This window comes from Leucopleurus acutus (assembly GCF_964270905.1).
Source record: "Leucopleurus acutus genome assembly, chromosome: 2".
NCBI classification, from domain to species: Eukaryota; Metazoa; Chordata; class Mammalia; order Artiodactyla; family Delphinidae; genus Leucopleurus; species Leucopleurus acutus.
The window spans coordinates 74,524,157-74,538,929 of NC_139143.1; the positions used below are offsets into that span (position 1 = coordinate 74,524,157).

General features: G+C 39.0%; 1 protein-coding gene across 1 annotated transcript in view; it reads left to right on the top strand.

The window, feature by feature from the left end:
* Positions 1–14,773, top strand: part of RGS5 (regulator of G protein signaling 5) — a 48,044-nt gene that overhangs the window by 25,576 nt on the left and 7,695 nt on the right. Inside the window, exons 2-3 of the mRNA XM_082865760.1 lie at positions 2,876–2,986; positions 9,638–9,699. Coding sequence (XP_082721886.1) covers positions 2,876–2,986; positions 9,638–9,699 — 173 coding nt within the window. The remainder of the gene's footprint in view (positions 1–2,875; positions 2,987–9,637; positions 9,700–14,773) is intronic.

Genomic DNA, 14,773 nt, shown 5'->3' on the forward strand with positions numbered 1-14,773 from the left:
CTTTTCTTGTCTACCTGGCTAACTGCTATTCTACCCCTGCCTCTTCTGAGAAGCCCCACTGACTCACCCTTGTGGACATTGGGGTCCTCCCCCCGTGCTCTGCTGTTCACCTTTGTGGACACTGGATGCCCAGAGAGATGCTGCTAATACCTGCTTGTGATTGCTCACAAGGTTGAGACTTCAATAGGCTATAAGTACCCTGCAGGCAAAGACAAAACCCTGTGAGTGTTTGTCTGTTTACTGTGTACTGATGACACAGTAACATGATCAAGGAGTAAAGTAGTATGAATAAACGAAATTTTAAAATGCACAACCCCTTCATTCAATAACCTGTTCATGTCCAACTTACTCTTTCAGTAGGCAATCAATCACAAATATCTCTCCGCCTTTTACAAAAGCAAATGGCTCAAATGGAGCAAAAGAGGAAAAGAAAAAAGAAACAGAAATTGAGATGGGGGGGAAAAATGCAAAACAAAAATCTAAAGAACCAACCAAAATACCAAGCACAAGAGAAACATTCATTAGACATTCATTAGATAATCTTTAGCTACATATTGGTGAGTGAACTATTGGGTCAAGTGAAACTCAAACAGTTGCTTCACGACTTCCCCTTATGGGCAGGAACTGAGGGGCATGTAGAGCTAGCAGAAGAGGTATTATGGATGGAGTTCTTCAAGTTCTGGGTGGGATAGCGTGTCTTGATGGAAAAGATGAACCTGCTGCTTCTGGCTGTAGTACTATACACTGGCCAGCAGAGCGTAGCCACATGTATTGCATGCATTTCCCCCCCCCCCCCCCCCCCCCCGCCAAATACTGTTTTCTTCATCCTTCAGATAAATATAAAGTTGACAGTTCTTGTCTCCAGAGGTAGAATATGGGAGGCAGTGGGTGTATGAATTCTTAGTAACATGTGGGAAATTTCTGAATGTTTTAATTTGGTAGTCAAAGCTAGGGAACATGGCTTGAGTTTGGCTGGAAAAAAATTATTATGCAGTTAGAACTAACTTGGAAGAAGCAGTATTATATGTCAACTTCTGCTTTAAGTGATTCACATGCATTAACATATTTAATCATCACAAAAATTGTATAAGTATGTACTATTTTATCAGTCCCACTTTCTAGGTGAGAAAACTTAACATTAGATAGTTTAAGCAAATTGCAGAGCCTGGAATCAAAGTACACTTATTCTTATTCTCATGTTTTATATAAGCTCCCTCAGCAGAACATTCTGTTTCAGCTGTAATGTGCTCAGCGGAGCTTGATCTGCTGTAATGTGGTACCTGAGTTGTCTTAAGCTGGAGAGCGGGCCCTAGGGAGAGAACAGAGGCAGGAAGAAACGAAAAGGAAAAGACATTTTGGAGGTTACTAATTCTAAATCAGAGTTTCAAAATAACTTTACTATACTAAAGAAACCTACGATATGATTGAATATTTATGTTTTTTTAAGTTATACAGTATATGTCCTTAACTTTTTCTCCCTAATATCCATAATTGCTAACGTCACACATTTTATTTATTTAAATTGTCTCCTCACTGTCTCCGTGTGAATGGATGAGGAAAGTGTGTTTATAGTAACAAAACTCTATCTGGCAACAGCATGATATCCTAATCCCGACACAGCTCTGTAAGGCTTCGGTTATGATCAGCATTGACTGGGAAATAAATGTCGGCAGATTTGTGAGGAACAAAAATCAAGATATTTTTAGTTCACTTTGGCAAATATTTTTGAATATTGACTATGCTGCCAAGCTTTGTGCTATGCACAGGGTTGAAAAGGTATTTAAGACTAAATTCCCACCTGCAAAAAGTTCTTATATCCAGCTTGGAAAACAGACACATAAATCAGTAACCATAATGCAGTATGATAAGCCCTATCTTAAAAGCATGTAGGAAGTGCCAAGGGGACAGTGAAAGGACAGCTTTTTGGGTCTCTCAGTATACAATGGCTTGTCTTATGGATTAATGCTTAAGATTTGCTTGGTGTTTTTGAATTCCGACTTGTGATAAAATGATGGGTAACTTAGGAGATTAGTTTTGAACTGGGCATGAAAACAGTTGCATTCTAGGGTGGAGAAGTGCCCAGAATTCTGACCATGTCTGTTCACTAAAATGTTGAAGATAGAAAGGAGTAATACGATTCTGTCAGTCTGTTGGTAATTAATACTCATCTATTGAAGGCTTACTGCGTGTAAGATACTACAATAGGCATTGTGGAACAATGGGCAAGGGGTTGGAAAAAAGTCAAATCCGTATAAAAGAAGAACAGTTTACAGAGAAGTAATCATCAAGCAGAATAATTTAATTTTATAGGTGTAAATGACTGAAAAAAACATCTAGGTTAACTCTGTCATCTTACAGATGAGGCAACGGAGGTCTGGCAATAAAACATGATTATTTTTTCAAACATTATATGTCTAATTAATGGCAGAGCTGGGACCGGAGACCTCAGAAGACTGGTAGGCAATACAGTGAGTTCCACCTGTGAACTTAAAGTCAGACAGCTTGGGGTCAAGTCCATTTCCACCACATACTGGCTGGGTTACCTTAAGTAAGTTATTTGAATTCTCTTGTCATTAGTTTCTTCACCTGTAAAATAGGACTACTATAGTATCTGCCATATATAACATGAAAGAATACATATAAAACAATAATTAAGATTAAAATGAGATAATGCATATTAGCCAGGGACATGTTAAGAGCATGATAAATGTTATTAGAACTCATGTGTCCCAATTTCTACATTAGTATTCTTTCTGCCACAACAGTGAAATGGGGTTTTGCTCATTTTTGTTTCTTTGGCACAGAATGAAATCCCTTTTTTAGATCTTTATGCTAATATGCTGTCCATTTCCCCCTCATACATCTCTTCTTTCAGGGCCAAGGAGATTAAGATCAAGTTGGGAATTCTCCTCCAGAAGCCGGAGTCTGCTGCTGACCTTGTCATTCCATACCCTGAGAAGGCGGAGAAACCAGCCAAGACCCAGAAGTGAGTCATGATTATGGATTCCACTCGTTTCCTCCAGAGGATGGCTATTCTTCAAGTGTATAGCACCATCCTTCCTCTGTAGAACTCCCCCCTTCAGTGACTCACTGAAGATCATAAGAGTACTCAGAGACTTGGTTTGTGAATAGGATTTTTTTTCACTCTCTCGTGTATGGAGCATAATATTGCTTACTGGCAGGATGCTTAAAAAATGGAGATAAGGCCACATATTGGGACATCATTGGAGAAACAGGCCGTGTCTTATAAAATGGCACCAGCCACCTCATCACACAGAAGTGTGGTTAAAGATACCTGCTCACTTGCTGTCCTTGGGTCAGGTGAGCATCGCTGATCCAATTAATTATGATCCCTGGATGCTCACCTGCTCAGGAAATATCTTGAGGGCTACTTCCTCAGCAGGGAGATACAAGTGGTGACATTTCCCTCAAAAAGAGGCTAAGTTCAAGGCAGACTATTAAGCCTAAAGGTTTCTTCTCCAAGATATTGTCCCTTCAAGGTCTAAAAGAGGAGCAGAGGACTGTTCCCTGGTGGAGGAATGAATATTTGACCAGATACTCCTATTTAATGCACGTCAAGCAATTTTTCCCCAGTCCATAAATTAATAGTCCTGACAGGACTCCTGCAGTCCCTAACCACGTACCAACATACTTCTATCAAGTTAGGCATGGAGGGAAGCTATAATTCTCAATATTCACGATGTTATGGCAGTGAACATAGCCCACAATTTCATTGGCATTACTCTAACTTAATAACAATACTCACAGCATTCATGGTGTTTACCGTTGTTCCACTAGCTACACAGCCCGACATTGACTAGACAGATACACTCCATCTTCCCTTTAAAACAGAGACACCACTAAAATCAAGAAAGGAAAGTGGGAAGAAGAAAAGCCAAATGTATTCAAACCCCTTCACTCTACTACCTAAAAGCTTTGAAGAGATCACAGAAGTGTGGTAAAAATATAGGAATCCCTTTTAATCTCCATTTCTTTTAAAATTTAATATTTGTATAAATTGGCCAATCTTTTCTCCAAATGACCTTCAAATTAATATAGCTGGATTGGTTGGGGGATAGAGAGACAGGTTATTCCTTTTAAATTTTTTTCATCAATCTAAGTGGATGTTTCCACTCTCCTTATATTACTTCAAAGTGATCCCAAACCGGAAATGAGGCATAATTGAGTTTTCTGTGCTTAGAAAAGGGAAGTTAATTCAATGTGGAGTGGCAGGCACCAGGTACTGGGAGAGAATAAGAACCACATTTCATAATAGCAAAAGATCAAAAAGTCTATTTTGAAATAAACATTGTGGTGGTTATTGATCTGTTGGAATTAACTTTTAAAAAATAAATACAGTGCTACATTTCCTCCTTTGATTCTCTGCTTTAATATCCCACACAGACACTTGAACTATTTGGCTTAACAAGGATTTGGAGAGAAGCAGTTTTGGAAGATAACTTGGGGCTGACACTCATTGGATTATTTTCTTCTCTTGTCTTCTAGCCCCCTTTTTCGTCCGGAAGTTTGAATTGTTTTGGAAAAATCTTTCTTATCCCTAGAGAATATTTGTGCATCTCTACTGCATTTTTAACAGTGACCATTACAAATCTTTCTTATCCTCTTCCAAACTCATAAACCCCATTTCACTCATATTTGGCAAATTTCCATGCTTTTTAACAAGCAGGAGAAGACTGTGTTCTGCAGGAACTCAGCTGATCTCGCTTCTCCTCACTTAAAAGTTTCTCTGTATTTTTTTTACCCACGTTCTTCTCAAGGAGAAGAAAATAAATCTCAGAGGAGAAAATAGACCTTCTCCGGATGGAAGGTATTTTTAACTCCTCTCATCTTTTTAAAAAAAGCAATCCCTTTTTAAAAAAGCATTTTCTCTTTTTAAAATATATTTTTATTCTTCTCGTTAGGAAAAAAATTGAACCATTTAAAAAAATAGAAAAAAGTTGCCTATATCCCTACCACCCAAGGCTAGCCTCTGTTACCATTTTAGTATTCTTAACTGTTCTTTTTCCCTCTAGACCCTCTTCCACTAGAACAAACAAGTACCATATTCCACTCTGAAAAACACCCTCCCAGCCCCTCACCCCTTCTACTCATATCTCTTCCTCTTGCTTACGCTGGAAAACTCTAGAAATGGAAAGTCACTGCTTTCAATTTCTTCTTTAACTCCTTTTGTTGGGTCTAAACCTTACTACCTAACTGAAACCATCATCACCAAGGGCTAACTCCTGACTCATGGACAGCATTTGACTCTGCTCACCAGTTGGCCACCCTAAAACTCTCCACCTTAACTTCTAATTTTGAATTCTCCCACTGCCTTCTCTCTCTCTAAGGGCTCTCACTTTTGTCCACCTTCTATATGTGAGCATTCCCTAAGGCTCTGCCATAGGTCCTCATAATGAAAAATAAAGATGTTACAAGACCATGTAAATTTAGTTTACAGTAACTATTATCATGGCTCATAATATAATCAATTGCAAAATACTCAAGAGCTGGTGTAGATATTTTTATAGTTTATTTTATATTCTAGATGTTCATTTACTCTCTGTTGATGTCACTAATTTTAACTATCTTTTGTTGTTGCTGTTGTTTTGCCACTTTATAACTCTAGAATGACCTCCACACATAAACAGTCCCTAGCCTGTGCACGGGGGAGAACCACTACAAACTGTTGGCCTACATACACTCCGGCCTGGTACACTGCAGAGTGAGCCTTACTGTGCGGATTAAAGATGGATGCACAATGTTTGGCCCATGGATAGACATCAAAAAGTGGCTGGTGGGAATGTGAATTGGTACAGCCACTATGGAGAACAGTATGGAAGTTCCTTAAAAAACTACAAATAGAACTACCATATGACCCAGCAATCCCACTACTGGGCATATACCCTGAGAAAACCATAATTCAAAAAGAGTCATGTACCAAAATGTTCACTGCAGCTCTATTTACAATAGCCCGGAGATGGAAACAACCTAAGTGCCCATCATTTGATGAATGGATAAAGAAGATGTGGCACATATATACAATGGAATATTACTCAGCCATAAAAAGAAACGAAATCGAGCTATTTGTAATGAGCTGGATAGACCTAGAGTCTGTCATACAGAGTGAAGTAAGTCAGAAAGAGAAAGACAAATACCATATGCTAACACATATATATGGAATTTAAGAAAAAGTATGTCATGAAGAACCTAGGGGTAAGACAGGAATAAAGACGCAGATCTACTAGAGAATGGACTTGAAGATATGGGGATGGGGAAGGGTAAGCTGTGACAAAGCGTGAGAGAGGCATGGACATATATACGCTAACAAACGTAAGGTAGATAGCTAGTGGGAAGCAGCCGCATAGCATAGGGAGATCAGCTCAGTGCTTTGTGACCGCCTGGAGGGGTGGGATAGGGAGGGTGGGAGGGAGGGAGATGCAAGAGGGAAGAGATATGGGAACATATGTATATGTATAACTGATTCACTTTGTTATAAAGCAGAAACTACCACACCATTGTAAAGCAATTATACCCCAATAAAGATGTTAAAACAAAAACAAAAACAAAAAAAGTGGCAGGTGTATTTATCTGCATTCCCATCCATGGTGCGCAAGTCACTGTTGGCCCTGGGGGGAGGGCTCAATAAATGTCCATGAACTTGAGACTGGACATGAGCAGACACGTTGCAGGAAGGAAGGGAGAACTGAACAGGCACTTAAGTGCCAATAAATAACTTGGATTTCACTTTCCTTGTCAAGGGCAAGAGCATGTGAAAACATCATCAGGAGTGTTTAAATGTATGCCAGGGACTGTGTAGATATTTTTAAAAAGGAAGAAAACAAAAAAGAAAACCACCGGTGCTTAGAGAGGTTAAAATAATCTCCCAAGGTGAGAGCTAGTAAATGCCAGAGTTGCTTATAGCTGTAGTCATGGTTCATGGGGCTAAAACTTCTGTACTCTAAGTGTTGGGTTATTTGTGGCTTTCATCAACCAGACTAACTCTGAGCAAACTGAACCGTTATTAATTTACACATTAATCTGACATGCATATTACTGGGTAGATGAACGCTGCAGGGAACGCACTGTCGGACAGGGTAGAATGGGAACAGTTCTCCATGGCTGACAAGCTATACCTCCAGGCAGTGAGTGCATCATTGCCTTGTAGGAGATTCAAGATGTAAATGTGGTAAGAGTACAGTAAAGAGGGAGAGAACACTTCCAGCTGAGATCATCACTTCCTGGACCAAGTGGCATTTACACTGGCCATTATAAAACAGTTAATCATCTCTATAAATGTTTATTTTGCCTTTCATTGGAACTGGGTTCCTCTTTCCCTCCACACCCACACACAGAAACTCCATGCTCACTCCCTGTGGGCAGCTACGACCTTGCAAACCAGGACACTTATTGGTCATTTAGATCTGCATCTATCTCATTTCAAAGAATTCAGACTTAATGGCAGATTCTGAGAATCAGGACGGGATGAACCTGTGGCACCTCCTAGGCTGGGAATCAGAATACTGGGCTTCGAGGTGTGGAGGATGTGTTCTGCTCGATTGTGTCCTTGAAACAATTTGGACTAATATTACCCCCAAGCGGGTTCTGCACATATCCTTTTCAGGAATTTAATCTTGGCTGTGAGGCACTGCTGATTGTGACCATTAGTCTGGTTCTAACAAGACCATTTGGGACAGCTTGGATCTGGTAACATGCTTAAGTTCGGTGCACCTGCTCTTGCCATTTCTTCTTCCTGTGCCCCTCCATACTAGCCAGAGGAAATGGAAGGCAGGAAGGTGATTTCATTTTACGAGGGGTATTTACAAAATCAGAAGGCGATTCAGCCTTCCCCTTGCTCTGTTTCTTTTGTTCAATTATTTAATGTCTTGTTGTTTCTGTCAACAATAAAGACTTGGCGGGTGTCATATGTACAACATGGAACCCACTGTAGTGAAGAAATTAAGATTCGTAAGACTGTGCTAAAAACGTTGGTACAAAATAATATATACATAGGAAAAATTCTCAGCATGAAGTAATATAGAAGAGCCAAAAGGAGTTACTGACCTCTAGAAAATAGCTCTTTTTTTTGTTAGAAATAAAATGAGGCAGAAAAATATATGGGCATGCTTGTAATTCCTTCCTCATGTCATTTCTCCTCCGTGTTCCTTTACACTAACCAGAAGAAAACGGGAGGAGAGAAGGTAGTTCACTCATTAAAAATAAATTTCCAAGGAATTAGTGTTGAGTTTTTGATCTATGATACATATGTTTCTAGCCAGGAAAATGAAACCACTTAAGATTATTCCACCAGGTTTGTTAGTCTCAGTATTGGCATGTTTTAACCTTCAAATAGTAAAAGCATAAAACTTTATGGAAAGTCGTATAATTAAGACTCAAAATCTGCACATGCTCCACAGTGAGGAATAGAGAATGGAAGGAATTAGTCACAGCATTTTAGCCAAAAAATCTACTGCCATCCTGCACTCCTTACATAGATAAAGTGAGGCTGACTCTGAGCCTCAAAAGCAAAACGAAAAGGAGAATCAGCAACTCTTATCAATCTCACTGATAACCTAAAGAATTAAAGCCCTAAGATATTGTTTTTTTAAAAGGCAGAAGCAGGAATTTTCCTGGGTTGTCTGAACAGCTGATCAACAAGTTAAGAGCTAAGGAAATTCCAATTTAGGAAAAACACCTTCATTGGCCTTAATGTTCTAATAAATGCCTTGTTAGGCTGTTTTGATTTGACAACGAAGAACTCACATTGTAACACAAGAGTGAGAGCCGGGGCTGAGGGGGGAGCCCTGGGAGAGCACAGTCAGCCATTTTTCCCAGACAATACCAGCCCACCTTGACACAATTCTGCTGTGAAAGAAAAATTGGTAGTTAAAACGAAAGAGCTGCAGGGTTTCTGCATATATAAACGTTAAAATAAAAACAGCCTAAGGGGGAATTATGTGTTGACTAGTACCTTCAGCATCCTGAGCATTTGGGTACAACATTCCTTTGCACGGTGTCTAACAACTCTTCTCAGAAAGAATAAATCTTAAAAAAAAAATTATCCTGTTCTAATTAGGCAGGAAAATGCACCCAGAGTTTTTAAAATGTAGACTTCCTGTGAGCACATTCCCAACACGAGGCAGCTTCACACCCTGCATCTTCCATCAATCCCAATAAGGTGGTGAAGGGCTGTGGATATGGAATCTGACGCCCTTTGCGGATTAAGTTGGTGTTTAAAGTGCAGCACTAGTGAAGCAGGGAACATGAGTTCAAGTCCTATAATGGGACAACTGGATTTTATTCAGTTACTTTTGGAAAAAAAGACCACAATTGGAGGCACTGTTATGGGATACACAAGAATATCAAGACGTGGCTTCATGACAAATAGGCCCTTCTGAAAAGGGAGAGGCCTAACCCAATTGTTCAACAAGAGATGAAAATATGCAAGATAGACGTAGGCAAGCAAACCCAGCTCATCATACCCACTTGTTCAGAATAAAACAGCTCTAACTCCCTTGTCCTGAGAATGGGTCATCAACTGTAACATTTCAAAGAAAAGCAAATCCAAGTCATTGTTGGTGTATGTGATTAACTCCCTTCTTATGGCTGTCTCCTTTTTCTTTCTTAATACTTGATTTAGACCCTCATTGGACAAGGCCCTGCAGTGGCGTGATTCCCTGGACAAACTCTTGCAGAACAACTGTAAGTCTGAATTATCTTTATAAAGGTCAGGGGAAGGACAGAGGCAAAAAAAAGCGCTTTAGGCTGCCCCTGTCCTTCTCCCCCAATTTTGACGTTTCTTCAATTTTGGAAGAATGCCAGGGGAGTGTAGTTATCTAGCTCATGGTGGGAGAATGTGCAAATAAGGTGTCCTGAGTACTCCTGAGTGCAGGTTGTATTCCCATCTGTCCTGCTTACTTGTGTGAGCGGAGCTAGTGGCTTGATCTGTGTAGATCTTAAAATTTTCATCGGTAAAATAGAGATACTGCCTCTTCCAGCTTGGCCTCATAATGGCTTGCTGTGGATTCGGTGTAGCAGGGTACATATCACTGTACTATGAGGAATGGATTGGGTATATGTCCCCGTTCAAACTGCTATTCATTGCTTCTGTAACCCGCCATGGGTTGCTAACCTCCCCTAACCACAGTTTCCTCTTCTGGCAGCAGGCCTTTTATATCTCCATTCAAGACATGAAAAAAGTGCCAGTAAGAACTCCTCTCCAAGCTAATACCAATATACCTGAGCACCGTTTGCCTTTCCCCAATACAAAATCCTTACTGATTCCCAGGCCTAAAGTATCAAGTTCAAATTTCCAATGTTTAGGATTCTCCATAATAATGATGATACGGCTGGACTGCAGTCAAATTGAACTGTTCTCCCCTCCCTATAGGATTTCTACATGTATTCCCTTTGGCTGGAATAATTTGTATTCATATCTCTGTCTGTTGAAATTCTCCTCTCCTATAAAAGCAAATCTAAATACTAAATGCCTAGTCTTCCTTGACCGTCCGGAATGATTTATCCTCCCTCTGAGGTTCCAGTGCAATTTGTCTGCACATTTTTATGCCGCTGTTACTTGCTACATTGTACTCTGATCATAGCCGTCTCCCTCCTATGACAGATTATAAACTCATTGACAGCCAGGATTTAGTCTTTTTCTTCTGGATAATTTCATAACAGGAAGTGCACAGTAATAGGAAAACAAATATTTGTTGAATCGTTTACTCTAAAAATAGGATTCAATGTAAGATATCTAACTCATATTTTTCCATTTTCATCACAAGATGGAATATGAAACTTTGTTAAATGCTTTGCAAAAATAAGAATTTAAAAAATATTTCCCACAGGACCATCAAGATTAATAGACACAGGCTACATAGCAAAGAATGTATGTTGAATTGTATACAAACGTTTTTTATTTCTTGTTTTGGTGAGTTAATCTGCTTACCTGTGACAGAATCCATATCTTATATTTGGAGGCAGAACACCAAAGCCTCTGATTTGGAACTTTCTCAGTATTATCCATTTTTTATTTTCTTTTTATTTCTTGTGTTAAACAGAGTACCCAGTCCTGATACATATAAAGTGTTCCACGAATGCTTATTGAATAACTGGGTTAATGAATGATTTCATTATTCTTCTAGGACACAGAAATTCCATGAAGACAACTAGGAGAAAAATATTTATGTTTATCAATTGACTTATTTATTGTGTTACACAGTGGTTTTAGGGCCAGTAGCAACCTGACAGATGACATATTATATATTATGAATTCTAAGTACCCTGGGTACAGGTATTTATTGTCGACAAACCTGAGAATTAGCAGAACCATTTCCATGTTTTTAAAACCATTAAAGAGAAGGATATATATTTATGTGGCCATATAAAATCCTTTTCAGTCATACTAATCCTTAGGGCCACATGTTCATATATTTCAGGCTTTCAGGAGAACTTAACTATAAGTTAAGCCAGAGGCAGTTTGTGTTAACACCTTAGCATTTGTTGAGGGACTGAAGTTCTTCAGCTTGCAAATAGATGATTTTCATGATGTGAACTTGAGGCCTGAGAGTCTCACAGTAATATTTTCTGCTTCTTAGAGGGGAAGTATGTATATGCATGTGTGTGTAAATATATATAAAATTCACAATGTTTTATTTAATTAGATATAATTTAAAATTATATATACTATATATGTTATATATATAGTATATGTCTGTGTATATACATGTGTGTTCTTAAGTTCCACATCATTATCCTTTTAAGTAATTAACACTTTTAAGACTTGGGTGATTTCCCCAAGCAATAAATGGAAAAGCATTTGATAACTGTTCTAGTCAAAATTCTTTCCTTGAGAAGATATCTATCCATTCAAACTAGCATGAATGAAAAAGAGGGTTTCTGGTATGGATACAGAGATCTCACAGAAACAAAAGAGTGCCATGCTCTATGGGAGGTGATGCCATGAGCGAATAAGACAGCTTCTCCCTCCCTCTGCCTCTGTTTCTCTGTTCTGTGTCTCTGTCTCTTCCTGTCTTTCCGTTTTGCCCTCTATCTCTGCTTCTATGACTCTCCCTCTTGCTGTGTCTGTCTCTTGCCACTTTGTCTCTACTGCCCTCTGTCCAGCTATTTCTAGACGAGGACTAGTGGAATGACAGGCATGCCCAAGTAATTCTACCCCAACACCGTCAACCTAAAGAAACAACTTTTTTTTTTTGCGGTACGCGGGCCTCTCACTGCTGTGGCCTCTCCCATTGCGGAGCACAGGCTCCGGATGCGCAGGCTCAGCGGCCATGGCTCACGGGCCCAGACGCTCCGCGGCACGTGGAATCCTCCCGGACCCGGGCACGAACCTGTGTCCCCTGTATCGGCAGGTGGACTCTCAACCACTGCGCCACCAGCGAAGCCCTAAAGAAACAATTTTTGACCTATTTCCCCAACACCAGCTTTCGTGCACCGTGAATAACTTTTAAGCCAAACTTTGGCAACTCAGTTCTTATGAGATATTCTTATTTGAATCTGCAAATCTAACGGTCTATAACCAGAACCATGATAGTTCTGACATTAGCTGTGATTGATGCAGAATAGGTAATGAAGAAAGATACATTTGAAAAATGCATATTTAAAACTTCACAATCCCTTATTGCATGTTTGATTTGATAAATTAAATCATTTAACCTCAAGGAATGGCATATTTGCTGATTTATGAGGAATATTTGGCATTCTCTTGTGCTAATGTAAGATATTGATTCAGTTCCCCAAGCATTTCTTAAATCCACATTTTTCTTAAATTTTCTTGAGTGGAAATGAAATCAATTGGTACCAAACCTCTTAAAAAAAGGACGGTTAAGCTGCTCCTCAATCTCTTCTCTTCCACAAGATTCCTCTCTTTCTTTCCTCAGTTTTTAAAAATCTTTTTTTTATTGAAATATAGTTGATTTGCAATACTGCATTGTGTACAGAATGATTCATTTTTTTACAGATTATATTCTGTTATAGGTTATTACAAGATAATCACCTATTAAACCTATTAAAACCTAATAGGCATTACCTGATAACCTATGAAAACTAGTTTTTAATAGCCCAGTGTATTCGACTCTGTTCTGAAAGGACAGCAGTTGTCCTTACGTTCTTGTCTTCAGTTTTATATGTGGCACCATCTGTTTTCTTTTTGAAGGTCCATGGGGCACATAACTGCTGTATTGCTTTTTAAACACAAAAACAGGTTGCACATGGGAGTTTAAATAAGACAGTGACATTAAATTCTTCCACACGACTGTCTTTAAGAGCAGACGAAGAATGAAACACAACCCAGTAGTAGCAAAGTTTTTATGTGAATCTTTTTGCCCCAGGAGTTCCAAAATGTCAGAACATTTCCTTGAGACACGCTTGAGAGTTGGACTCTTGCATGGGGAATGGAATAGCCTGGCTCCGGGCTCCTCTTTTTGTTTCCGTCTTTGCATTCTCCTTCTGCTTCTCTTCTTTGGTTTCCAATTTTCTCCCTTCTCTTTTCTGGCTCATATTTATCATCATCTTACTCACTGGTAGCCACAATTCCCTTTAAAGCAACGATTATAACAATAAAAGCAATAGCTTACATTTATTATTCACCATGTGCCAGGCACTGTCCTATGCACTTTGCATTTATTAGTTTACCTAACGATTTCAATAATTTTAGGACTTACAAAAACAGGTGCAAAAACAATCCGTATTTTTTCAGAAAAGGGAACTGAGACATAGAGAGCTTAGGTAACTTGCCCATGAAATAAAATACTACAGCAATAGCAAAATCAGTCATTTTATTTTTCCTTAATGTTTGTATTCTTCAGTTTTGAGACTTGAGAGGAAACTTTTGTCTCAATGGGTCTTATTTTATTCAGTTTGAACCTCTATTAAATGTTAGGCCCACAGATTTAGACTAGGAGGTGGGATGCTTTCAAAAGAAGGGCAAAGATAAATGAAACTCAAACCTTGAACTCAAATCGTCAACAGCCTCCTGGGAAAGATAGCCATAGAAGCAAATTATCCCAACCAAAACCGAGAAAGTGGTCTCTCCTCTTATGATGCTAAAAATCCTCAACAGCAAGTTGGAGGTACTGGATAAAGACTACCTTGTATATGAGGCAACATTTGAGTTGGGTTTTGAATGGTGATAAAGATTACTTTTAAATTGGGCATGAATAATAATGATGAAAGTCAGCATTTATTGAGCTATCATTATGTTCAACATCATGTAAGAGCTTTCCATGAATTATTTAACCCTTATAACCACCCTGTCAGGTAGTTTCCATTAGTAGCCCACTTACCAGATGTGGCAACTGAGGCTTGGAGAGGTTAGATTACTTGCCCAAGTTACTGTAGTAGTGTGGTGTGTAAGCATCAACCTCCAGGCAATCTTAACTCTAGAGTCCATGCTTTGAAAGTAAACTATGAAATGGTATTTATCAACTATCAGTAACGTTTCACTATTTTTCCTCTAGGAGAAGAGATTTGTGCTAATCTACTTTTCAGCATTTTTTTCCTTTATACCAGTTGGACTTGGATTTGTCTTATACTCTTTTTATTTTTAAAGTGGTTTTATAGGTGGTTTCATTTTGTTCTTTGGCAGGGTTGTTATTTTATTTTACAGGGATGTCAAAAGTGACATGACTCATTAGGGCCAACTCTGGGATTATAATGTGGGTCACAACCCAGAGTGTTGCCACCAGACCAGAAGATCAGGTGGGTTTCACCTACTTCTTAGGAAAAGGATGCCCGAAGATGTGTGTGGAATGGTATT